Genomic DNA, 26984 nt, shown 5'->3' on the forward strand with positions numbered 1-26984 from the left:
AAAAAGGAGGCTCTTTAGTCAGAGATCCAAATAGGTGACATGAAATACAAGCCCAGAAAATAATTTAGCATCCCAGCTAATTTTAGGAAAGTATTGCAGCAACGTATCACTTTTGATGACATTGTGACTTACAAGTACACTGAAGCACGACATTACTGTTTTGCAGTAAACCTGCTGATTTTTTTCATACGGCCTAAAAATAGCTTTACTGCATAAAGCTATTTTCAAGTTTTACATTTTAACATTTTAACTCTTGTACCATGAAATAACCAAGACAGACTGCCACTTCATTAACTTAATCAACAGATATAATACAATATTTATTAGGTAAAACAAATTACCTCTCAAATTAGCAGAAATGGCATCAATCATTACCTAAGCAAGATGGTAAATGACTGTTGAACCTTTCTGCTGCCAGTTTTATAAAACAACCTAAAATGGTCTGCAAAAATGTTTTCTTTTTCTAATAAAATTCAGCACTAAAATAAAATGTATGGACTTCAGGATCGGGCGTATATCACTCTTGGACTGGAGGGTCTGTCGGTTCTCGCTTCACTGAAAGAAAGAAGAACAGTATTAGAAATGGCTTCAATTAAATAATACTTTCTCAATTAACTAAGATGCTACTACACTACTAAACATGACATGTAGAATGAGCTTATTATTTTTAGTTCATGTCACAATGCCTTCTACATTCTAGATGTACAAGCTATTCAGCTGCTGTTTGTTTTTGATCTAGTATGCTGCAGAACTATACCTAAAGATAAACTGCCATTATCAAGGATAGTTATGTTATTTCCAAACACACTTACTACATAAAAATCAGACTCATTAGCATTGATTTTTTCCCCCCAAAGAAATGCACTGCTTCTACTGTTGGGGGGTCTGAATGGAGAGATGATAAAATCAGCAACAAAACAAGAGTAGCACTGCTGGAATTGAATTTATCCTCAAGTCTTAGTGATTACCTTAAAAAGCATTTTATATAGTATATATCATAGACAAAAGTAGGACAAAAAAATGGACAGCTGGGTGCATAAGTCCCAGGATAAAAAAAATTCCCAATCCTGGTGAGCACACTGGTGCTAGGACTGGGGAAAAATGACAATTTGTAATCCTCAAGATACTGACACATTGCGCCAATGGGGTTAAGCCAGCCTCAGGGGAAGGATAGCTCTCCTGTTGTAGAAGGAAGTATACAGCCCACAAAATCTGCTACGCTAAAAACAGCCATAAAGATGACAGAGTGGACTATTAGGATAAGAAAGAAATTATGTATTGTTACTATTATAATGCAAGCGAAAGCCGCGGTGGTGCAGCAGTAGCATTGTCGCCTCACAGCAAGAGGTTCTCCCGTTCGATTCTCGGCTGGAGCGCCTTCTGTGTGGTGTCGGTATGTCCTCCCCGTGGTGGAGTGGTGTTCGAAAGATGTGTAGAATGGGCGTGCCTTCATTGAAGGTTGGGCATCGAGCTGGCACCGTAAAAATCTACTGCCAATCATTATCGGACCGAAGTTCCGCTGTGGCAACCCCTAACCGGGAAAGGCTGAAAGAAGAACAAACTATTATGCAAGCAGCCCAGGATTTCCGGACAGAAAATGCACAAAAGGACAGAGAAATTAGAGGAAATAAAAATACTCGCACAATAAAAAATGTTAAAAACTTAAAATGCAAATTTGCATTAATTTAAACTGATTCATGAAAAGCATTATATAGACCAAGAAAGCTTGAGACATTTGGAAAAAGAAGCAACTGAGGAAGTGCAAAAATATAAACAAAATCTACAGATTTTTGAAAGGTATAAAAAGATCTAGGGACATGGGGAAAAAAGAGATCTGACATGTTGCAATATCTATACAAAGAAGAAAGCCAAATGAATCAATACAAAAAAGCAGCTCCAAAGATATTCGAAGAGAAATACAGGCAAAGGCATTAAGATATGGAAAATGTCACAATACAAAAAATAAGATCATAAAGGGGAATGCAGAACAGAAGATTAATAAAGTAGAAATTAAAAAAAAAAAATAGAAGTCAGTTACAGAATACCTGTGAAGTGAAGACTTTAGCGTGGAAAGTCCATCACAGGTTATGTCACAGCATGATGGAACAACAAGTCCACCAAGTAAGAGGAAACAGGAGGAGTGGGAGAAGGAAGAAATATGGACATGGGAAAAAAACACCACCAAAGATATTTAGAGAGAAATGCAGGTAAAGGCATCCGGATATGGAACATTTTACAACACAAAACATAAGAAAAAGGGGGGGGGTAGAAAAGATTATTACCATTGGAGAGGTTAAAGAAACAAAGTTATGAATTACCTGGGAAGGATATAGTGAAGAAAATCTAATTTTGATAACATTATAGCATGATAGAACAATGAGCTCCTAAAATAAGGAGAAACAATTAGAGTGGGAAGCATCTGATCAGTTGCCATATGAAGATACTTTAGATTCTGCATTAAAAAAAATCAGTACAAAAGTTCAGCCGGAGTTTTACAGCAAGGGAAGGAACAGGAAACTGGTAAATTCTGATGCAGTCAATGTTGTGGAATGATAGTCCAGTGAGCTTCCATATGAATGAGCAAGAGATGACAAGATGAAGCTGAAGAGAATATGGCACAGGAAGATGTTCTGGAACTTTCTGTAGAATGCCCGCAGGAAACGTAGAACAAAGAATATGCCCCTAGTTTAGATGAAAATGATCTAAGGGAAGAGTTGCTTGATTTAGGAGAGATGGATAAACATATTAAGATCAATGAAAGAAACAGATTACAGAAAGTCAGTAAGACCCAAAATGTTAGAAGTTTGATAAAACAAATGAACACAGTAATCAAGGCTGCTCATAGAAATTAATGCAATATAACATAAGTAAACAGGATACGTTACTGTGCAGCTAAATTAACACAAAGTTTTACCACAAAAACATATGGCAGTAAGGGAAAGGAATGGGAGAAATCAAATGCCATCATGGAAGTATTGAATACAGAAAACTATAAAGCAATTAAGACAAAAAGTGTCGCTGTTAGAATAGTAGAGAAAATATTCAGAAAGACAGACATGATGAAAGCAACACACAGTATCAGAACATATCAGGATCTATTGTACACTATTGCAAATAATAAACTAAAGCTATAAGCACAGACAGAAAAACTTAGAAGATATGCAGATAAATGTAGAAGAAACATATAAAGTAAGCTATTTACTGATGACCCAAAAAAGTTTTATAAAGAACTGGGAAACAAGGCAAAAGGAATAGAAACACCACTAAAAAATAAGAAATAGACATTTTGGAGAAATGTCGCCTCACAGTAAGATGCTCTCCGGTACGATTCCCAGCTACAGCGTCTTCTTCGTGGAGACATGCATGAATGGGCGTACCTTCGTTGAAGGTTGTGCGTCAGGGCTGGTAATTCGGCACGTAAAAATCAACTGCCAATCATTAGCGGACCGGAGTTCCGCTGTGGCGACCCCTAACCGGGAAAAAGCCGAAAGACACAACAACAAAAATCTATGAAGATCCTGTGGAACATAAAGATGCTGAATTGACAGAAACAGTAAAAGAAAAAAAGTTCAAATGTACAGGATATGAAATGCGATAAGTAGTGGCCAGAGAAAGTAAACAAAACTAAGAAAAGCTCCTAATTGGAAAATCCCAAGCCCAGATGCAGTAGCTAACTTCTGGCTAAAAGTATTAATATTTTTACATGAAGATTTAGCCACGAGAAAGAGCTATTTATATGCACACCCCGAATAGGCACCAACCTGGCGAACAGGAAAAACGATACTCCGCAAGAGTCAGCCTGCAAGATATTCTAAAAACTAAAGACCAATTAATTTGCCTCCTGATGATGTTTAAACTATACACTGGAATTGGTGCGGACAGAGTTTAGTCATTTAGAAGAAAACTCAATCATAGCAATAGAACAAAAGAGTAACAAAAGAAAGTCGTATGGAAAAAAGGATTATTTTTTGTTAAAGTCATAATGGAAGATTATAAAAAAGGGATGACTCCAAGTACTGCATGGACAGACTACATAAAAGCATTTGACAAAATCCCACATTCATGGATAAGAGTATATATCCTATACTAATTGACTGCATTACAGAGACCATGAAACAGTGGCAAACCACCTTGCAGCTCAGCCATGATCAAGGACAAATTATTCCATGGATAAAAATTCAAAGAGGGATATTCTAGGGTGACTCTCAGTCACTGCTGCTCTTTTGTCTTGTCCTTACTTCATTAAACTGTCTACTTAACACATTAGGTCATGGCTGCAATTTGGCTCCAGAAAACAACAAAGTATAAAGACTTCTCATCTTTTGTCGATGATTTCAAACCGTACAGTTCATCAGATGAGGAACTGAAAGCACAACTGCAAGTGGCCAAAACTTTCTCAGATGATACAAGAATGTCATTTGGTCTTGATAAATGTACAAAAGTAACCTAAAGTAAGAAAGCTGCAGCATGAAAAAAATAGTCTGGGATCGGAATGTGATATAAAAGAATTTGAGCAGGATGGAGTGTAAAAATATCTGGGAATTGATAAAAGATCAATAATAAACATGAACAAATGTGAATAAAACATAGTAAACAATATTTTAGAAGAATACTGAAAGCAGCCTTGACATCTAAGAACAAAGTCCATGCTATAAAATCAATTTATTCTTCCTGTTCTAACTTAGTTTTGGGGTGACTGGCCCCAAAAGGTACTGGATCAGTTGGACTGGAAACAAGAAAAATACTTCATGCTTATCAAATTTATAAAAATCAGTGAATACCAAGATTACATATTCGCTGTCTGGAAGGAGGTATGGGCCTCCTTGAAACTGATTACATGTACAGATCTGTAATAATGTGACTACATACATACCTGCTGACCTCACAAGATCCAAACATAGTGAAAGTTTTAAAACATGAGGAGAACAAGTCTAAGATGACTTCCTGGCTTAGTTTAACAGAAGCATACTGGTGCCACGTGGGAATAGAAATCAAACTAGAGGTAGATTAAAATCAGGCAGCAACTGAATGTGCCAACCCCCCCCCCCCAAAAAAAAGAATACAAGGTGAGGGATCACATGAGAAAGGGAGAAATGTGGAAAATGCATAAACATAGCTGCAAGTACAGAAAACTCCTGGAACAACCTAACAACCTAATGTTGATTAGGTTCCAATGTAGGAATGGTTAGAAAGAGGCAAAATTATACCAAAAGACGAAAGGTTAATATTGGTGGCCCAGGATAGTCGACTACACACACACCGACTTACAAAGTCCAACGAACATGTCGGAAAAAGAGAAGTGCAGGTTTTGTAAAACAGAACTGGAAACAGTTGCACATCTTGGTGCTGGGTGTTTTGACTAAGTGAGGGGAAAAAAACGTCAGCAGAATAAAACAGCACTAAACATACACAAAATGATGCAAATATTAAAAAGATACGCTCAATGTCGAATTAGCACCTTGTTTTAGTTACAAGCCTTCACTATTTGGTCTAAGTTACTTGCATTCTGTTTTCATATATAAAGACAACTATAAAAGGAAAGCATACTGCCTTTCAGAAGCTCATTTCAGATAAGCTAAAGGGAAGAGAAGAGCCAGCAAAAAAATAAAATCTGAGCCAAAAAAATCTTCAAGCCAAAAAATACACATGCATATGCACACACACACACACACACACACACACACACACATATATATATATATATATATATATATATATATAAAAATGCAAGACAAAGGCAAGAACGTCCTTAGGACAGTGAACTTCCAAAAGAATTATCCCTCAACAAAGTGGAACAATGAAGACATTTCCAAAAGCCCAAATATCATTCAAGAAGTATGCAAAACGATTCTTAGAGTTCTGCTAATTTTTTTCTTTTATGTTACATTTCAGCAAAAACGAACAACTGAGCTCTTAACGATTTATTCCTGCAGGTAAGTGAGTGGCCACAACAGTACAGGGTATGGTTGAGACAATGACATTCAATCAAAGAACCTGTTGCTCTGGGCTGTCCAAATGCTTTTCCTTGTAACACACAAGCTACATCACATCCAGGGTAACAAATAGTAACTAATCATTTTTTTTAAGATTTACTGCTGTAAATCGGCTGCAAGCTTGGTCACCCCCCCCCCCCCACCATTCCTCATTTTTGAACGATCTTCAAACAGCTGACAATTAAAACCAAGGAACTGAATTTGGAGAAAAGAAGGACATAAATTAAGACAATAATTATGACAAAGAAAAGGAAGATCTGATTTGCCACAATATCTGAATGGCCATCCTTATGCACAATGAAACAACAGAAGGACAATGCAGTGCTGTCTGTAAAATGCAACCAAACTGTACAAGTAGTCGAATCTAGTCTAAGGATAATACGCAAGGCAACTCAAAAACACTGCTGCCTTTTCCATATTTTTACTGGTGAAAAATGATGTGGAAATGTCAACTCCTAACTAGACTAGCAAGCAGACAGTGAAAAGTAATACAAACTAAATATAAGAAAATGTACACAGTCGTGGACTCAGTGCTCAAACAAGGAAAACAGTGAGTCATGCTTTAAACGCTTGAGAAGGTGCTTATCAAATGAGGAGAATTAGAAATCTCAGCTACACTGCAACACCTTTTATTTCCCTCCACTGTATTTTCCCCACTATAGGACTCCAGGAATACTCACAGAAAGAAAAACAGTTTCCATTGCAACAAAGTCATTAAAAAGAACCCTGCACTGTAACAATCACAAAATTGTACAGCGAATGAGAAAAAAACAGTAAGGGAACACCTCAAAAGTGAACTCCGTGAATAACAATGAATATTAATTGTCAGAGCATTCAGCTGCTTTCTATAGGGTCTAGGGAATATTCAGGGGTGTTGGGAACACCTCAAAAGTGAACTTTGTGAATAACAATGAATATTAATTGTCAGAGCATCCAGATGCTTTCTACAGGGGCTAGGGAATATTCGAGGGTGTTGGGAACACCTCAAAAGTTAACTATGTGAATCATGATGAATATTAACATAAAAGCATCCAGCTGCTTTCTATAGGGGCTAGGGAATATTCAAGGGTGTTGGGAATACCTCAAAAGTTAACTATGTGAATCATGATGAATATTAATATCAGAGCATCCAGATGCTTTCTATAGGGGATAGGGAATATTCAGGGGTGCTGAGTGGCATAAAGCAACTCTGCCAGGATGACACTGTGATAAAGAAAACAGCCACAAAACTAAACATGAAAACAGATATTCTCTAAATAAGAAATAAGTACATACAGTGAATATAAAAAGTGTACACACATGTTAAAATGCCATGTTTTTGGGATATAAAAAAATGAGACCACAATAAATCATTTCAAAACTTTTCCCACCTTTAATGTGACCTATAACCTGTACAATTCAACTGAAAAGCAAACAAATCTGTTAGGGGGAAAATACAAAAAAAAATAAAAAAAAAACGTAAAATAAGCTGGTTGCATAAGTGTGCATACCCTTAAACTAATGCTCTGTTGAAGCACCTTTTGATTTAACTACAGCATTTAGTCTTCTTGGGTACACACCTGCCATCAATTAGAGACTCTGATTAAACCCAAATAAATTTTAGCTGTCCTAGTAGAATTTTCCTGACATTTACTCAGTTGCCTGCTACAGCAAAAGCCATGGTTCGCATAGAGCTTACAAAGTATCAAAGGGATCTCATTGTTGAAAGGTATCAGCCAGGAGAAGGTACAAAATAATTTCCACACCACTGGATATACCATGGAACAGAGTGAAGACGGTCATCAAAAAGTGGAGAAAATATGGGATAACAGTGACATTGCAAAGAACTGGATGTCCCTCCAAAATTGATGAAAAGACCAGATGAAAACTTGTCAGGGAGGCTGCCAAGAGACCTACAGCAACACTGAAGGAACTGCAGGAATTTCTGGCAAGAACTGGTTGTGTACTACATGTTACAACAATCTCCCATATCCTCCATATGTCTGGGCTATGGGGTAGGGTTGCACGACAGAAGACTTTTCTTACACAGAAAAACACCCAGGCCCAGCTAAAATTTGCAAAATACATAAAGTCTCCCCAAAGCATGTGGGAAAATATGCTGTAGTCTGATGAGACCAAGGATGAATTTTTTGGCCACAATTACAAAAGGTACTTTTGGCACAAAAACACCACTTTGCATCACCAAAAGAACACCATCCTCACGGTGAATCATGGTGGTGGCAGTATCATGCTTTGGGATTGCTATTCTTCAGCTGGAACTGGGGCTTTAGTCAAGGTGGAGGGAATTATGAACAGTTCCAAATACCAGTCACATTTGGCCCAAAATCTTCAGGCGTCTGCTAGAAAAAAGAAGATGAAGAGAAATTTCACCTTTCAACGCAACAATAACCCCAAGCATACATCCAAATCAACAAAAGAATGGCTTCACCAGAATAAAATTAAAGTTTTGGAATGGCCCAGCCAGAGCCCAGTCCTAAATCCAATAAAAAATCTGTGGGGTAACCTGAAGAGGGCTGTGCACAACAGATGCCCTCGCAATCTGACAGATTTGGAGCGCTTTTGCAAGGAAGAGTGGGCAAATATTGCCAAGTCAAGATGTGTCATGCTGATAGACTCCTAACTCAAGAAGACTGAATGGTGTAATTAAATCAAAAGGTGCTTCAACAAAGTATTAGTTTAAGGGTGTGCACACTTATGCAGCCAGCTTATTGTATGTTTTTTATTTTTTATATTTTTCCCCCTCACAGGTTTGTTTTTCAATTGAATTGTACAGGTTATATGTCACATTCTTCTTCTTTTGGCTTTTCCCAGTTAGGGGTCACCACAGCAGATCACCTGTCCGCTCATAATTCTCAGTGGAGCTTTACGATGTTGAGCTGCCAGACCAGCGCCCAACCTTCCAAAGGCGGCACACATGCACGGACTCATGCCTAGGGCCAATTTAGAGTGTCCAATCCGCCTACAGCATGGCTTAGGGATGAGGGAGGAAACCCAAGCGACCAAAGGGAGGACATGCAGACTCTGCACACAAGGCACCCCAGCCGAGAATCGAACCGGAGAACCTTTTGCTATGAGGCAGCAACGCTAACCGCTGCACCACTGCGGCCGCCCCAGTTTATAGGTCACATTAACGGTGGGAAAAGTTTTGAAATTATTTATTGTGGTCTCATTTAGATGCATCACAAAAACCTGGCATTTTAACAGGGGTGTGTACACTTTTTATATCCACTGTACATAAATACTTTAAAAAATTAAATAGGAAGGAGGTATGCCCTTACAGCCCCATCTAATTTTTATCAATCCAAAATTATAGCACTGGTTTGGATAGGAAAAATGTACTTTGCAAGTAAAGAAAGTTATACTTCACCCCAAACCAGTGTAACCTCTTAGTGAAGATAAAATATCAGTGGGCCCCACGCACAGACAGACAGATGCAGAGAGAGACAGACAAAGACTTTGTATTTAACCTCCAACTTCATCGTTTGTAGTTCGTGGTCTGGCAGCTAGCATAGAGCACTATTATTAATGAGCTGCTTCCTCTGCCAAGGGACAGAGTTTGAATCTTCATTTGCCTGCTGTGTGATTCTGAGCAAGTCCCTTAACCAGCGAGTGTTCTGGGGTTGTTCCTGAAAAGTGACAATAGTATTCAACGGACTTGCATAGTCAACAAAATAGTAAACAATCTTGCAAAGGTTATCCATGTACAGTACCGGCAATTAAAATGACTTATGCAAAGAAAAAACAAAATAGCTGCATTATGAAACAATTTTTATTTTATTTATTTTTATTTTATTTTACGTTTGTTGTCCGGGCTAGTCTATCTGGATACATGTCCATTTTCAGTACAGGCCCGGGGAGAAACGCTCCAAACAGGATTATACTAAGTGACTAAAGATACTAAGCATCTACTTAAAGAAAAACATTACAGCAATACAATAATTTGTAAAAACACTTTACCATACATTTGGTTTAACTTAGTAGGTGAGAGATGAAAAAAGAAAAAAAAAACTATATTGGAGTAGGTGTAGAGAGATTAAGAGCAGTAGAAGTAACTATAGAAGAAAGGTATAGTAGATTTAGAGCAGTAGGTCAGAGTAAAACTAATAGCTATTATCTGTAAAACGTCTTATGTCCATAAATACTCAGTTTTTGGGATAATATGTAATCTCTAAAAGGCTAGTTTGGATTATGTAGTAGTTCAGTAAGGGATAGAAAAAACTGGATTAAACTAGAAAAATTATAATGATTCCTGAATAAATAGTGAAGGACATGAAGTATCAATCTGGTTTACTACGTGTACATAACCACTGAGATTTAAGGAAGGCTCTTAACTGGTTCCTGAAAAGTGGTGTAGATGTAAGGGAAGTTAGATTGTTTGGAAGCTTGTTCCAGGTGTTTCCAACAAAGTTAGTAAAAAGGCAGTCACCAGATTTGTTACTTGATTTATGGGTGGCTACTAGTAACTTATTTGCTGAACACACAGTTTTAAGATTTTTATAAGGACTAATGAGGTTACAGAGTACAGGGCTATTAGTGGGATGGTACAGGACCTTGTGAGTGATAGTAAGTTGAACAAGAACCTGGTTTTCAAATTCCAGCCATCCTAGCTGTTTCAGGTTTTGGCAGTGATGGGTTCAAAAAGGGGAGCCAGTGGCAAATCTGGCAACATTATTAAAGGAGGTTGACAGTTTTAGATTAGTTTTGGATAGGTTGGTATAAATGGGGGAGACAGAGTAGGGTAAAGATTAGATGGGTTTGTGCAATAGTAGTTCTGGCAGAGGGTGGACGAAAGGGTTTAAAAGCCTGTAGAAGAAACCAAGTTTTCTATTAACTGCTTTGATGGTTAAATTTATGTGAGTGTCATAGTTAAGGTTATGGTCAATTGTTACTCCTAAGAGTTTGGTTGTTGTGTCGGGTGCTATTACAGTGCTGTTATTAGATGCAACTGTGAAGTTAATAGGGACAGACTTCTGTGACGGAGTGAACAGTAATAGTTTTGTTTTTTTGGGTTGAGGAGGAGACAGCGTTGTTGAACCAATTTTCAACTAAGGTAAGTACTTTTTGGGTACTGGACTGGAGTTCAGCCGAACAGGCTGCAGCACAGATTTATGTAGAGTCGTCAGCATACTGTATGCAGGTAGTTTGAGGAAGGGAAGTTTTCAGATTAATAAAGATAGAAAAGAGGAGAGGTCCCAAAATGGAGCCTTGTGGGACCCCCAGGGTGATTGGGAGCTGAGTGAATAAGTTATTGTCCCAGAGGACTGCTTGTTGTCGGTTACCTAAATAGGACTTAAACCATTTGAGTGCCTGAGTATAGGACAGTTGTGTACACTTACCATAAATGTAGATGTTACAGTATATTCACTGTTTCAGTCATTACATTTGGGTAATCTGCTGGCAGGCTGCCCTCAGTCAGCCTAAAGTGTCGGTTGCTGTCTCCTCTTCCATAACGTCAGGTTGTCAGGGGTATAAAACATGCAGCTGATGCCATTTTATTCAGTTTTTCTGGCCCCAGATGTCAGGTGCCCCCCAAATGGGGAGCAAATATATATATATATATATATACACACACAGTAAATATATATAAATGCACTTTTAGAAACAAACTTTACCTTCATCTAAAAACAAATGCACCACAAAGGCTTTTGAGTATAGTGAAGGAAATAAAAGGTATAGAAAGGGGGATGGCGGGTGGGTAACCCGGACTGCAACAGTGAATACACTCGAACATCTAAATTTATGGTAAGTGTACACAACTGTACTATGTTCTTCGTGTTTCACTGTTGCAGTCATTACAGTTGGGTAGAATTCCAAAGCTATGGATGGGAGGATGGAAATAAAAAGCATTAAGAGCGGCTATAAGGCCCTGCAGAACTGCAATGGCAAAGCCTGCCCTGGATTTGGAGAAGAGAGGCAAATGATAACGCTTTGTGAAGGTATGAACAGAGCTCCAAGTAGAAGCTTCTAGAATGTCTTTGGTTGGAACTCCTCTGAGAAAAGCTGCTGAAGTAGAGGCAGCCCTGGTGGAATGTGATCTGATCCCCTTGGGCACAGGTTTACCATGGTGTAAGTAGCAGAAACGAATGCAGTGGCTTATCCACTTAGAAATAGTCTGCTTTGATATAGCCTTCCCCTCTGACCCTGCACAAATGCTACCAGTAGTTGTTCAGACTTTCTTAGAGATTTGGTCCTGTTTAAGTAGAATCTTAGTTGTCTCTGTACATCCAATGAATGCAGAATCCGCTCCCCCTTGTTCTGCAAATTTGGGTAAAATGTTGGTAGGTGAATGGTCTGGTTAAGAGCCACACTGGATAGCACCTTAGGCATAAAAGAAGGATTGGTCCTGAGGGGCACCCTGTCCGGGTAAAATATAATAAAAAGGCTCCACTGCCATGAGAGCCTGCAGTTCTGAAACCCTTCTTGCTGAAGTGACTGCCAAGAGAAAAGCTGTTTTCCAAGACAGAAATTTTTTATATATACAGTAGCTGCTGGTTCAAAAGGAGGCAGGGCGAGTTTTTCCAGCACAAAATTGAGGTCCCATGCAGGAGTTGGTAATCTTCTGTGAGGCCTTAAATTTTTGGCCCCTCTAAGATACTGCTTAAGCAGAGGATGAGAAAAGAGGGGAGGCTCTGTGTTGTAATGAGCTGAGATGGCAGAGGCATGGATTTTTTTTGAAAAAAAGATAGGCCCTTGTCAAGCATCTCAGTCAAATATTGTAAAATCTGAGGAATATTGGGCTTTGCTGTGTCTGTTCCTTGTGCTTGGTTCCAGGCACATAATCGCTTCCATTTATCAGCATACGATTTTCTAGTATTAGGCCTTCTAGCTTCCAAAATGACACCCATCACAGATTTACTGAGAGGTGTTGTTTGAATAATTAGTTGATCAGCCATGCTGCAAGATTCAGAGCTTGGAGCTGTGTGTGCAGAATTTGATAGTTCTGCTGAGACAGTAGATGAGGTATTTGAGGCAAGTACCATGGAGGAAGCTGAGACATATTCCTTAGAAGGGGAGTACCAGTGCTGGCGAGGACAGTCCGGAGCAACAGGATCATTTTTGTTTTTTCCTGTCTGACTTTCAGTAAGACCTTGGAGAGTAGAGGCAGAGGGAGAAAGGCATAGACTGATGGTTTTTTTCCAGCTGAAGGATAGGGCATCCACTTTCCATGCTTTTTTGTGATGAGTTCTTGTGCAGAATTTGTCCAACTGATAATTTTGGGAGAGGTACATAGATCTATGTCTGGGCTCCCCCATTTCTGTGTTAACATGCTGAAGATTTGTGGATCCAGTTTCCATTTGTGCGGGTCCAAAAGATTTCTGCTTAGGTCGTCTGCCAGAGTATTTTGCTTTCCTGGCAGGGACTGAGCTTGAAGATGTACTTGGTAAGTCAAGGCTGTGTTCCACAAGGCCACGGCTAGTCTGCAAAGGCGTTAGGAATGTGTACCCCCCTGCTTGTTTATGTACCACATAACTGTGGTGTTGTCCGTCTTTATCAGTAGTTGTCCTGGATGAAGTAAGTCCTTGCAGGCTGTCAGAGCATTCTGAACAGCTAGCATCTCTTTCTGGTCGATATGCAGATGCATTTGGTTTGGGCTCCATTTGCCCTGAATGCATCTCCCTTGCCAGGTGGGCCCCCCAAGCATAGTCTGATGCATCTGTAGTTAGGGTTTGGGTGGCAGGGGGTAGAGTGAATGACAGTCCCTTGTTTTGGTGACATGTCTCTGCCCACCAAAGAAACTCCTGTTGTAGGCAGGGAATGAGAGGAATCATTGTTTTCAGACTGTGACAATGTTGACTCCATAAACTTTTTAGGTACCACTGAAGTTTACTCATATGCAGTCTCGCATATGGAATTAGTAGAATGCAGGATGCCATGAACCCCAAAGCCTGCAGAATTTGGCTTGCAGATAACTGGGTTTTTGTTGCCATTTGTTTGAAGTATGTTGTCAGTTGCCTTTGTCTGTCTGGCGTGAGGTAAGCCATCTGGGCAGCTGTATTCAAGCTTGCACCCAGGAATGTAATTATTTGAGAGGGTACCAGTTGTGTTTTCTTTTCGTTTAAGGTGTACCCTAGGCATGCTAGAAGCCTTTTTACAAATGCCAGATGTTGAAGAAGTGTGTCCTTGTCCTCTGCTTGAATGAGACAGTCAATTTCTTAATATTTAACATACTTAATATACTTAATACATACAATATATAGACTTATTTATTTATTTACATATATTTTTAACTAATTACTATATACATATTGATTATATATTATAATATATTATATTAAATTATTTATTATATACATATATATCTGGTTTTAGTGTGTGTATATATATATATATATATATATATATTTGTTCATACATATGTATTTACATTATAGGTTTACTTCCACCTTTTATATATTAATGCACCACTTTTATATAAGTAACAAACATTCAACATTACTTGTTTTTATATCCAGTTTTGAATAAACTTTATGCAAAGTCACATAGACTTAGATTAACTATTACTTTCATTCCTCTTTTACTTTTATTTTTATATATATATATATATATATATATATATTTCTTTACAGGACATTGTTTCAAGATTTATACTAAAATGTTTAGTTTGACTAAGATGAACAATTGACCTAGCTAAACTGTACTCTAGTATTTTATATTATATTTAAAATTAACTTTTTATTTTATGTTGGCTTTTTCTATATATAAGGGAACATAGAGTTATGTGTTGTGAGTTGATTCAGATTAATTATAACTAAATGGTTTTAGAAATTTAAGTTAATTTTATCTATTTTAACTGAAACATACATATATATAAACTTCGTTGCGTATATAAACATAGAACATCCTTTTATATACATTTCTTTACTGCTGTTGCAAGTTGTGTGTTTACAATTTTTGCTTTAAATTATTTTAAAATTAATTGATACGATAATGATTTTAGTGACGTGAGTGTATAAATACGTAATTCAATCAAGTTTTGAATGTCTGAAGAAGTCGCTCAAACATTGAGCGACGAAAAGCGCTTTACGTTTACCTGTAATAAACTTGTGTGGTTTAGTCTTCAGTGACGCGTTGGATCTTTTTTCAGTAAACTCAGTTTGTTTTAAGTACCCAGTTTGTCTTGAATGAGACAGTCGTCCAGATAAGGATAAATCTGAATGCTTCTTTGTCTGCAGAATGCAATTACTGGTGCCAGGCACTTTGTAAAGACCCTGGGCGCAGTAGATAAGCCAAAGGGCAGTGCAGAAAATTGGTAATGCAAAAAACCTGCTTTGAAGCGGAGGTATCTTCTGCATGATTCCCTTATTGGTATGTGCAGGTATGCCTCTTTTAAGTCTAGTTACTAACCAAGCATTCCTGCCTAGCATAGGCAGTAGCTGTTGTAAAGTCAGCATTTTGAATTTTGGAATGTCCAGGAACGTGTTCAAAATCGATAAGTCCAGTATTTGACGCTATGAATTGTCTTTTCTGGGTACCAGGAAAAGTCATGAATAAAAACCTTGTCCTTTTTCCTTTTCTGGTACCGGTTGAATAGCCACCATATCCACAAGAGACATGATTTGTTTCTGGGCCTCTGCCCACTGGTTTTGTGGCAGATCCGGCCATCCGTTTGGGATTGGCAAAGTACGGAAATTAAATTTGTACCTCTGGGATACTATGTTTAATACCCACTTGTCCTGGGTAATTAACTGCCAATTTTGAGCATGAAGTGCTAGCCCCCCCCCCCCCCCAAGGGGGCTGCCAAAAGATAAGCGCTTGGTGATGGCAGAGGAAAGTCACTGAGACTGCTTACAGTAGGGTTGTGCTTTGTTTCCTCCAGATTTGGAAGTGGAGGCACCCCATTGCTTTGACCTGTAAGAACCCTGTGATTGGTATCTGGAGCCTTTTGAGTGCCTGGATTTGCTTCAAGTGGCTCTGTTGGACACAGGAAAGGACCAATTATTAGTAGGCCAGTGTCTACTGAACCTGGGTGGCTGCACTTGCAAGAAATCTTTTACAGTTTGCATAGATTTAGCTTTCTCTTCCATTTTCTTTAACACCTCTTCTGCCTTATTATCAAAGAGAGTAACCTCTTCTGCCTTATTACCAAAGAGAGTATTCATGCTGCAAAGGGGCATCCATCAATTTAGCTTTAACGTGATCAGGCAGATTTTGCTCCTTGAGCCAGGCATGCCTTCTAATCACAGATCTAGTAACGGCGGCCCTACAAGAGGCCTCCAAGGAATCAAAACCACATTGCAAAGTATGCTTTCCAACCTGTTCTGCTGAATGCAATAATTCCTGTAACTCTATTTTCCACACAATCAGAAATCAACATCATTTTCTGTTTCAATAAGCTCATAACATGCTATTGATATTTAAGCATATGAAACTGGCAGTTTAGGGCCCTGATTGCCAAAGTTGCAGACGTATAAACCTTCTTTCCCCATCTATCCAGCGCCCTGGAACCTCTATCAGAGGGGGTAGGATTTTTGGCAGTATAAGCCTTTACACCCTTGGGACCCTAAGGAATAGTTTCAGGATCAGCAGCAGGATTTCTGAATAGAAATTTGTGGGAGTCAGGAACCCTGTAATATCTGTCTGGCTTACTAGGAGCCGGAGGCAGGGAATCAGGAGCCATGCTTGATTCCGAAAACACATCCACAACAATGTCTACTACAGGAGGTATTGCCAAAGGCCTATGCTGAGGAAGAAGGAAATCCCGAAGCCTCTTTTTTGATTCAGAGAAGTCCAGACTCTCCCAGTGAAAATGTTCCCTTAAAGTATGCAAAGTCTCTCCAAAAGAGTAATCCTCAGGAGGAGATGCAGATGGGATGGATTCCTCAGCATCAGAATCCTCATAGGGTGGAATAGAAAATTCCTGATCAGAAGAGGAATCAGAAGAAATGGAAACCTGATCTGAAGATTCATAATCAGCGCGTTGCCTAGGCCTCTTAGCAAGGGAGGGTTGGGAACCCCTGATCAAGGTAATTAAATCCTCAGCCATTTTGATCATCTGTTTTTTAGGCATAGGGGCCTGAGCACATGGCTCATGCGTCGGTTTTTTAGACATAGATGTTTTTGACCTTGTTTTTGTTGCTGGCGTCGGTTTAATATAAAAATGTTGAGGCCTGAAAACATCCTCAGAAGCCGGTGCCTGCTCAGCGGCTCCGGACCCATCCAAGGGAGAAACATCCATGGGTTCAATACTCTGAGAATCTCGGGGCATACCAGACTCCAAATGGGTCTCGGTAGAGGCCTGCGATTCAAAAGTAGCAGGTATCAGGGGCTGCGAAATCGATTCACTGAGTACCGGCGAACCGGCGACTGGCTTAGGAGAAGTTTCGTCGTCGGTTTTGGACCTCGACAGTCTGTCTCTGTCCTTTTCTTTGCGTTTTTTGTGAACTCCGGTAGTCGAATTGCTAACAGACGACATTTCAGGATAATTAAATCTTGAACCAAAATATTTAGAAGCAAAAATATACAGATGCTTAATAGTGCGTTGGTTAAATCTAGCACAAAACCGACAGCAAGGCATGTTGTGATCTGGGCCTAGGCAAGGAATACAGTACAAATGAAAATCCTTATGAGGTATTTGCTTCCCACAAGTAATGCAATTATTAACTTTTACTGACATCGGTAAGGAGCAAGAAAAAGTTTCCCCAACAGGGTACTTAGCTTTAGTTTGAAGACTTTGGTTCTGAAACTCGAATGCGAAAATTTCAGGAGTCGGCCGACTGGCACTTGCGAACTGCTTCTGCTTCGGGCACCACGTGGCAAGAAAGACTGAATAAAATGGCGTCGGCTGCATGTTTTATACCCCTGACGTCATGGAAGAGGAGACAACCGACGCAGGACCCAAGACTTTGTTATTCAGGCCAACTGAGGGCAACCTGCCAGCAGATCACCCAAATGTAATGACTGCAACAGTGAAACACGAAGAACATCTAAGGAAAGAGATTGTAGTGAATCTAACATTAATTGATGATTCACCATGTCAAAGGCTTTAGACAGGTCTATAAAGAGAGCAGAGAAAAGCAAGTTATTATCACGATTTTTATTAATACAGTGAGAGAAGGATAAGAGTGCAGTTGTAGTGCTGTGGAATGGTCTAAAGCCATGCTGACAGTCAGCCAGCAGACTGTTTTATAGGAGATGATCAAGTAGTTGCTGGTGGATACATTTCTCCATGATTTTTGCTAAATGAGAGAGTAGGGCTATAGGTCGGAAGTTAGACAGCTCAGTTGAATTACCACCCTTATGCAATGGAATTATATGGGAGACTTTCCAGAGAGAAGGGATGGAACTTTCTGCAATGGTTCTGTTTATTAAGATGGAAATAGGGTAGGCTAGTACACCAGCTGCCATTTGGAGATATTCGGCTGGGAGGAGGTCAGCTGATGGTGTATAAGGTTTATGTTTATGAAGAAGTGTATGGACTAGTGATGCTTGAAGAGTAAATGCAGGAGGTTTATTGGCTGATGAGGGTACTAAAGTTGCACTAGCTGGGGATAAGGTATTTGCTAACGATTTAACACTTTCAGAGAAAAATTTGTTAAATGTATCTGCAATTTGGATAGGAGAGTTCCGAGTCAAGTTAGAGGGGGTAAGGGTTTTGGAGTGTCCTGGATGGAGTAGCCTGTTAATACCAGACCAGAATTTTTGTGGATTATTTTGATGGGTTTTTTGGAGTTTATGGTAATCGTTTTTTTTTGTCAAGAATAATTAGTTTCTTTGTAGCATTTCTAAGTTGTCTGTAGTTTTGGTGGTCAGTCAGGTCTTTAGTAAATCTCCATTTGGACCAAGTCTTATTTCTTTATAGCATTTTGTGCCGGGTCTCTCTGGATAGCCAAGGAGCTGGTTTGTTTCTAATTCTGACTGTACGAGAGGGAGCATGGTGTTCAAGAATTTGGAGCTAAAGTAAGACACCGCATCGTCAAGTGTTAAGTATTTTAGGGGTGACCAATTGCAAGCTTTGAGCTCAGCTTAGTAGCTGTCTAGATTTAGAAGCAAACCCTGCCCAATATGACAACCATATATATTATATATATGGGATCTCTAGCATCATGACCTGCAGTAGAAACAAATCTTACAGTGGTTACGGATAAAAACTTTACCCTGTAAAACATTCAAATTTAAATTAGGCTAAATTCAGCTTCAGTTTTCATACTGAGTGCTGGGGTGGTCTCAAGTGTGATGTCCCCCTTCAGAAATGTCTGAATAAATGGTTTGCAGACTGGTATTCATTTTCCAACAAACAGGGTAAGGGAGCAAATTAATGGATTTTAAGTAATGAACATACCAGACCTAAACGAGTTATGCTGCCATTCTACTTAACTAACGTGCTTCCTACGTTTTTTGCAAAATATATGTATATATATATATATATATATATATATATATATATATATATATATTTTTTTTTTTTTTTTTTTTTTTGGGGGGGGGGGCTATTCCTGTAGTAATACAACCCTACTAAATTTCTAGAAAAAGTACAGCTGGGTAAGCTTACTTACAGTAACAGTAAATGTTCAATGAAATCACTGCTGCAGTAGCCTTTAGCTAGACAGGTTATACACTGTCAAGCATAGAACATCTGTCCAGTCTTCTGAAGTCTTTAGCTCTCCTGCGCCACTGGCTGCTGCACCTTAAGCTCCTAAAGGAAAATGCAGCCTGGGAAGTAAAACCCTTCAGGGCTTTCTTGCCCCCCCCCCCCAAAAAAAAAATGAGAGAGAGGCTGTTGACCTGACAAAATAGAAAAGTTAGGAACACACAACTTATCTAAAAACATAACTATACACCAAAGAAAAATGGGAGGATATAGAAGGACATAACTACTGCAGGAGTGCTTTCATCTGACATTTACTTTTATGGTGAGTGCAACTTGCACAAATGTACAGTGTTCATCAGAAATCACTGCTGCTGTAGCCTTTAATGTACGGGTAGATTACCACCTAAGGGGAGGAAGAATTAAGATCCATGAGCTCCTGGAGAATGGTCCTAGAAATGCCTATTTTGCATCTAACAAACAGGATCCAGTTTGCAATGCCTTGCAAAAGTATATACAGAAGACAACGCAGCTACTTTTGGAATGCATCTAGAGCCCACTCCTTTCCAATATGCCATCAAAGATGATAAAGCTCTAATAGAATGTGCCCCAACCCTACTGGAAGTGATTTCCCATGGTGGAAATAACAAAACAATAGCAAAGGACGGCCATCTGGAGACCGTCTGCTTTGACACAGATTGCCCTTTGTCTCATCACAGGAGATGAATTGATGCTTAAGCTTTCCTAAAGGACTTTGGTCCTGACAAGACAATACTGTAGTTGCCTGTACATGCTAGATTAAGGAAAGAAAACTGGGAGAATGATAGCTTGATTCAAAGTAAACTCAAATGACTGTTGGCATACAGTAATGAACTGTAAATATGCCCGATGAGCTGGCTCAAAAGGAGAGGAAGTTATCTTTTCCAGCACAAAGTTAAAATCCCAACAAGGTGCCAGCTGTTTCCTAGGTAATCTTAAATGCAAAACTCCCTTCAAGAAGAGCTTGACCAAACTCTGAGAAAAAATGTGAGGATCCATGGGCAGACATGCTGAAATGGCCACAAAATATACCTTGAGAGAGGAGTAACACAGGCCACAGGATAGCAACTCTCAGAAATACTCTAGCACCACTAGTTCATAATCTGTGATTGGGCCCTAGTAATTACAGTGGAACCAACAAGAACATTTCTTCTACTTATTAATGTAAGATTTCTTAGTAGCAGGCATTCTTGCTTCCTTTAACACCTGTTGCACAACCTGAGAAACAAGGTGCCTTAAAGGTATTAAAAGTGACTCAAAAAGGTAGTTAGTAGTAGTAGTACTTTCAGACTTTGGTGCATCAAACTCCATCTGCCTTGTGTGAGTAGATACAATCTAGGAAAAAAGTTTGTAGTAAATGCCCTTGGCCAATCCTATAAGAAAAGAGAATCACTGCTGCCTGGGCCAAAAGGGAGTCACCACGGTGATCTTTGGAGAGTCCTTCTGAATCTTTAGAATGACACACTATCAGTGGAAAGGGTGGAAATGCATACAAGGGCATTCCTGTCCAGCAGAATGAAAAAGCATCCATTTTCCAGATGTGCTAGCAAGGAGTCCAGAAGCAGAATTTGTTTAGTCTGTTTTGAAAGAAGGCAAACAGAGGTGTTCTACATAAATAGATCAAATCCCAGGCGACCTCTCCCTTCGTTCAACTTGTATTTGCAAGAGTGTCTTGGTCCTGCTCAGCTTGTCTGTCACTGTATTTTACTCTGGCAGAATGTAGGATGCTCGCAGAGTAAGACAGTGCTGAATTCGGACTTCCAAAGCCACCACAGTCAGCTGTAAGACCGGTGCTCCCTGTTTGTTTAAATAACAGATCACTGTGGTGTTGTCTGCAGTCACCTGCCAAGATCCAAAGGACCACAGATAATGAAGAGATTCTATAGCACAGATCACAGCTAACATTCCAAGTTTATGTGCACTGACTTGCCTACTTTGTTCCAAAGACCCTGCACTTTGTCACTGATACAGCACTCCATGCAAACACCTACCTGCTGTTACAGACTGAGCAGGTTTGGGAGATAGAATGGGAGACAGGAATTCAAGGAAACCTGATGTCTCTAACAAATCAATTCTCTTCAAAAAACCCAATTTTGAAATTCGAAATTCCAGTGGTTGACAATGTTGGGTCCATTTAGTTTTTAATGAATCACTGGAGTGTTTCCTCCTGTGTAACGTGGCAAGAGGAATCACGAGAATACTGTACGTCATGAACCATAGAATCCGGAGATACTCCCTGAATGAAGTTTAAGATTGGTTGGAGAAATTCAGGAAGACAAACAGATAAAAGTCCACTTTCACCTCACGTGAGGTCATCTTTTGTAGGGAGAAATCGAGAAGGCATCTTAGAACAACTATCCTGCAAGAAGGAATTAAGGAGAATTTTTGACTGTTGATCTGAAAAACCTAGGTAGAGAATGAGATTTGTAATCAATGTGAGGGACTCCAGACACCTGTAAAACGACTGCAAGTCTTAAGATAAGCAAGTTGTCTAAATAAGAAAATATGTGAATGCCATGCAGCCTGCAATGAGCTGGGACGGGATCTAGACACTTTGTAAACATTCTTGAAGCTGTAAAAAAGACCTGATGTTCATCGTGTTACACTGCTGCAGTCATCACACTTGGGTTATCCTGCCATCAGGCGGTCCCGCAGTCGGCCAGAGTTCCAAAGTCTTGGTCCGGCGTCGGTTGCTGTCGCTTCTTCCCTGATGTCAGTGCACCAGGGGTATACAATATGCATCCAACGCCATTTTCCTCAGTCTTTCTTGCCGTGCGGTACCCGAAGCAGAAGCAGTTCGCAAGTGCCGGTCGGCTGACTCCTGAAATTTTCGAAGTTGAATTTCAGATCCGAAGTCTTCAATAAAGCTAAGTACCCCGTTGGGAAAACTTTTTTCTTGCCTCAGACCGATGTCAGAAAAAGTTAACTGTATTTCTTGTGGGAAGCAAATACCTCATAAGGACTTCCACTCTTACTGTATTCCAATTATACTATGCAGTCGGATCAACAGATGACCGCAATTCCGAAAAGACGCAAAGACAAGGATAAAGACAGGCATCAGAGGTCCAAAACCGACAACGAAACCTCTTCCAGGCCAGTCGCCGGTTCTCAGTGAGGCGCTTTCGCAGCCCCTGACATCCGCTACCTCAGAGCCACAGGCTGCCTCCGACTCCCACGTGGAGACAACTAGGCCTCTGGAAACTCAAGGTATTGGGCCTAAGGAAACTAATCCCTCAGATGGGTCTGGAAACGCTGAGCAGGCACCTGCTTCTGAGGGTGTTTTCAGACCTTCACACCTTACCATTAAAACAACAGCCAAGACAAAGGTACCATTAAAGACAAAGAAACAAGTACAGCATTCTCTTGGACAGTCCTCCATGCCTAAGAAACAGATGCTTAAAATGGCCGAAGACCTCATTACTCTAATCAGGGGTTCCCATCCCCCTCCTGAGAAAAGGCCTAGGCAGGATATAGACTATGACTCCTCTGATCAGGTTTCCATTTCCTCTGATTCCTCTTCAGACCAGGGATACTCTTTACCCCCCTAAAAGGACTCTGATGCTGAGGAATCTATCCCTTCAGCCTCTCCTCCTGAGGATTACTCTTTTGGGGAAACTTTACACACCATGAGGGCACATTTCCATTGGGAAAGTCAGGAATACTCAGAATCCAAGAAAAGGCTCAGGGATTTCCTCATTGCCTCAGCACAGGCCCCTGGCTATTCTGCCTGTGCTAGACATTGTGGATGATGTGTTCTCGCTATCCAGCTTATCTCTTGACTCTTTGCCTCCTGCTCCAGCCAAGCCAGATAGGTATTATAGAGTCCCTGACTCTCTCAAGTTTCTTTACAAAAACCCTTCTGCTGATCCAGAAACTATTTCCCAGTGTCCAAAAGGGGTTAAGGCTTCCATTGCAAAAAATCCAGTACCCTCTGACAGAGATTCCAGAGCTTTGGATAGATGGGGGAAGAAAGTATACACGTCTGTAACTTTAGCAGTAAGAGCTTTAAATTGGCAGTTTCACATGCTTAAGTACCAACAACATTTAGTGGCTCAGTTAAAACAGAAAATGCTTGCTAGCTCAGAAGCTCCTGGTTGTAAAGAAATGCAGGATTTATTGCAAGCAGTTGAACAGGTGGGAAAACATACTCTGCAATGTGGTTTTGATTATTTAGAGGCCCCTTGTAGAGCCGCAGTTACAGGTTCTGTTATTTGAAGACATGCTTGGTTAAAAGAACAGAGTTTACCTTAACATGTTAAGGCAAAGTTATTGGATGCTCCTTTACAACATGATACCTTGTTTGGTGTTAAGGCAGAAGAGGTGTTAAAGAAAATGGAGGATAAAGCTAAATCTATGCAAACAGTCAAGGATTTCTTATAGGTACACCCACCTCGGTTTAGCAGAAATTGGCCAACAAAAAATTGGTCCTTACCAGTGTCAGACAGGCCACAGAGAGGCAGATACAGACCTCAACTCCAAGGCTCAAACATACAACGACAGTGGGGCACCTCAACCCCAAAAGGAGGTGAGGACAAGTCTCAACCTTACAGGAAACAGTCACAATGACTTTCCCTTCGTATGCCAAGCACGTCCCTTCTGGAAGCCCCCTTAGGGGGAAAACTAGCACTTTTTTCTCAAAACTGGCAAACAATCACCCAAGACAAATGGGTCCTGAATATTGTGTCTCAAGGTTACAGATTCCATTTCCATACTTTACCAAAGCTAAATGGAATGCCAGACCTGCCACAAAATCAATGGGCAGAGGCACAAAAACAAATTTCAGCCCTCATGGACATGAGAGCTATACAACAAGTACCATAACAGGAACAAGGACAAGGATTTTACTCAAGACTCTTCCTGGTCCCCAGAAAGGACAAAGCCTGGAGGCCTATACTGGACCTTTCAATTCTGAATACTTACCTGGATATTCCGAAATTCAAAATGTTGACATTACAGCAGCTTTTACCCATGCTGGGCAAGAAGGCTTGGCTTGTTACTCTGGACCTCAAAGAGGCATACCTGCATGTCCCTATCAGACAAAATTGCAGAAGATACCTCCGATTCAAAGCTGGTACAATGCATTACCAATTCTCTGCACTGCCCTTTGGCTTATCTACTGCGCTCAGGGTCTTCACAAAGTGCCTGGCACCAGTAATTGCATTTTGCAGACAAAAAGGAATTCAAATATATCCATACCTGGACGACTGCCTCATTCAAGCAGAGACAAAGGACATTCTTCTACAGCATCTAGCATTTGTGAAAAAGTTGCTAATTTCTCTAGGGTACACAGTAAACGAAAAGAAGTCAAAACTAGTGCCCTCACAACAGATTACATTCCTGGGTGCCAGCTTAAATACAACGGCCCAGATGGCTTACCTCATGCCAGACAAACAAGTGCAACTAACTCAATATATTCAACTACTGGCAAAAAGTCCCATCTCCCTGCAAGAAAAATTCTGCAGGCCCTGGGATTCATGGCATCCTGCATACTACTAATACCATATGCCAGACTGCATATGAGGAAATTACAATGGTACCTAAAAAGTGTTTGGACTCAACATTCTCACAGTCTAGAAGCAGTAATTCCAATAATTCCCTGCCTACAACAGGAGTTTCGATGGTGGGCACAGGCATGTCACCTAAACAAGGGTCAGCCTTTTACCCAACCCACAGCCAGGCAAACTCTAACAACAGATACTTCGGATTATGCCTGGGGAGCACACATGGCAGGAACATGCATTCAGGGCAAGTGGACCACAGTCCAGATGCATCTTCACATCAATCGAAAAGAGATGTTGGCTGTTCAAAATGCCCTAACAGCTTTCAAGGACCTTCTACATCCAGGACAACTATTACTAAAGACAGACAACACCACAGTAATGTGGTACATAAACAAGGGGGCACTCATTCGTATCCCCTATGCAGGCAAGCCATGACCTTGTGGAACACAGCTCTAACATACCAAGTTCACCTGTAAGCACAATTCCTGCCAGGAAAGAAAAATACTCCGACAGACGACCTAAGCAGAAATATCATGGACCCTCACGAATGGAAATTGAAACCACAAATCTTCAGCATAACACAAAAATGGGGATGCCCAGACATAGATCTTTTTGCCTCCCCTCTGAATTGCCAACTACAAAAATTCCGCACAAGGACTTACCACAAACAGGCATGGAAAGTGGATGTTCTTCTGTTTAGCTGGAAAAACCTAAAAGTCTATGCCTTCCCACCACTGCCTCTCCTTTCAAAGGTACTCCTAAAAGCCAGACAAAAAAAAAAACACAGATGATCCTGATTGCTTCAGACTGGCCATGCCAGCACTGGTACCCTATCTTAAGGAACTTGGCTCAGGGCCCACCATGGATTTTGCCCAAAATTCCACACCTTCTGACTCAACAAAACAATCAGATCCTGCACGGTCAGCTCAAAACCCTAAACCTGGCCGCATGGCAGATACTTTAGTCAAACAGGCAACACCTCTCTCTAAAGCTGTTATGGATGTCATTTTGGAGGCCAGGAGGCTTAGCACCAGGAAAGCTTACTCAGAAAAATGGAAGAGATTCTGCGCCTGGAACCAGGCTCAGAGCCTTGACCCTCTTGTTCCAAACATTCCTCAGATTTTACAATACTTAATTGATATGCTGGACAGAGGCCTATCCTTTTCATCAATTAAGATTCACACCTCTGCCATTTCTGCACATTACAACACGGATCCTCCTTTATTCTCTCATCCCTTGCTAAAGCAATACCTCACAGGGGCTAAAAACATAAGACCGCCTCGGAGAGCACCAACACCAACTTGGGACCTCAATTTCATTTTGGAAAAACTGACCCTACCACCTTTTGAGCCAGCCAATACAGCTGATCTAAAATTTTTATCATGGAAAACAGCTCTGCTCCTGGCAGTAACTTCAGCACGAAGAGTCTCAGAGCTACAGGCATTAATGGCAGTGGAACCTTTTATAATTTTTCATCAGGATAGGGCATCTTTAAGGACAAACCCTACCTTCATGCCAAAGGTGGTATCTAGTGTGGCTCTTAACCAAACCATCCATTTGCCTACTTTTTATCCAAACCACTAAAATAAAGGGGACAAACTTCTGCATTCTTTGGACATACACAGGCAGCTACGCTTCTACTTGGACAAAACAAAAGCTTTCAGGAAAACTGATCAACTGTTTGTAGCATATGCTGCAGGATCACAAGGCAAGGCTGTCTCAAAGCAGACTATATCCAAATGGATAGGACCCTGTATTCGGTACCGCTACACACATCATGGAAAATCAGTCCCTAATAACATTAGGCCTCATTCCACCAGGGCAACAGCCACTTCAGCAGCCTTTCTCAAAGGAGTACCTACCAAGGAAATTTTGGAGGCTGCAACTTGGAGTTCAGTGCACACCTTCACCAAGCATTACCACCTG

The 26984-nt window shown here is 40.3% G+C and overlaps 1 protein-coding gene across 5 annotated transcripts in view; it reads right to left on the reverse strand.

The window, feature by feature from the left end:
* Positions 1–290: 290 nt before the first annotated feature.
* The window catches only part of LOC122817661 (calcium homeostasis endoplasmic reticulum protein-like), a gene marked incomplete in the record, with an annotated part of 1194300 nt that continues 1167606 nt past the window's right edge, over positions 291–26984 (reverse strand). For all 5 annotated transcript variants that reach the window (XM_044090728.1, XM_044090727.1, XM_044090726.1 and 2 more), the window contains 1 exon segment: positions 291–555. In XM_044090728.1, the coding sequence (XP_043946663.1) occupies positions 518–555 (38 nt within the window).

The sequence above is a fragment of the Protopterus annectens genome, chromosome 13.part0 (assembly GCF_019279795.1).
Source record: "Protopterus annectens isolate FY-2018-M chromosome 13.part0, PAN1.0, whole genome shotgun sequence".
Lineage (NCBI taxonomy): Eukaryota > Metazoa > Chordata > Ceratodontiformes > Protopteridae > Protopterus > Protopterus annectens.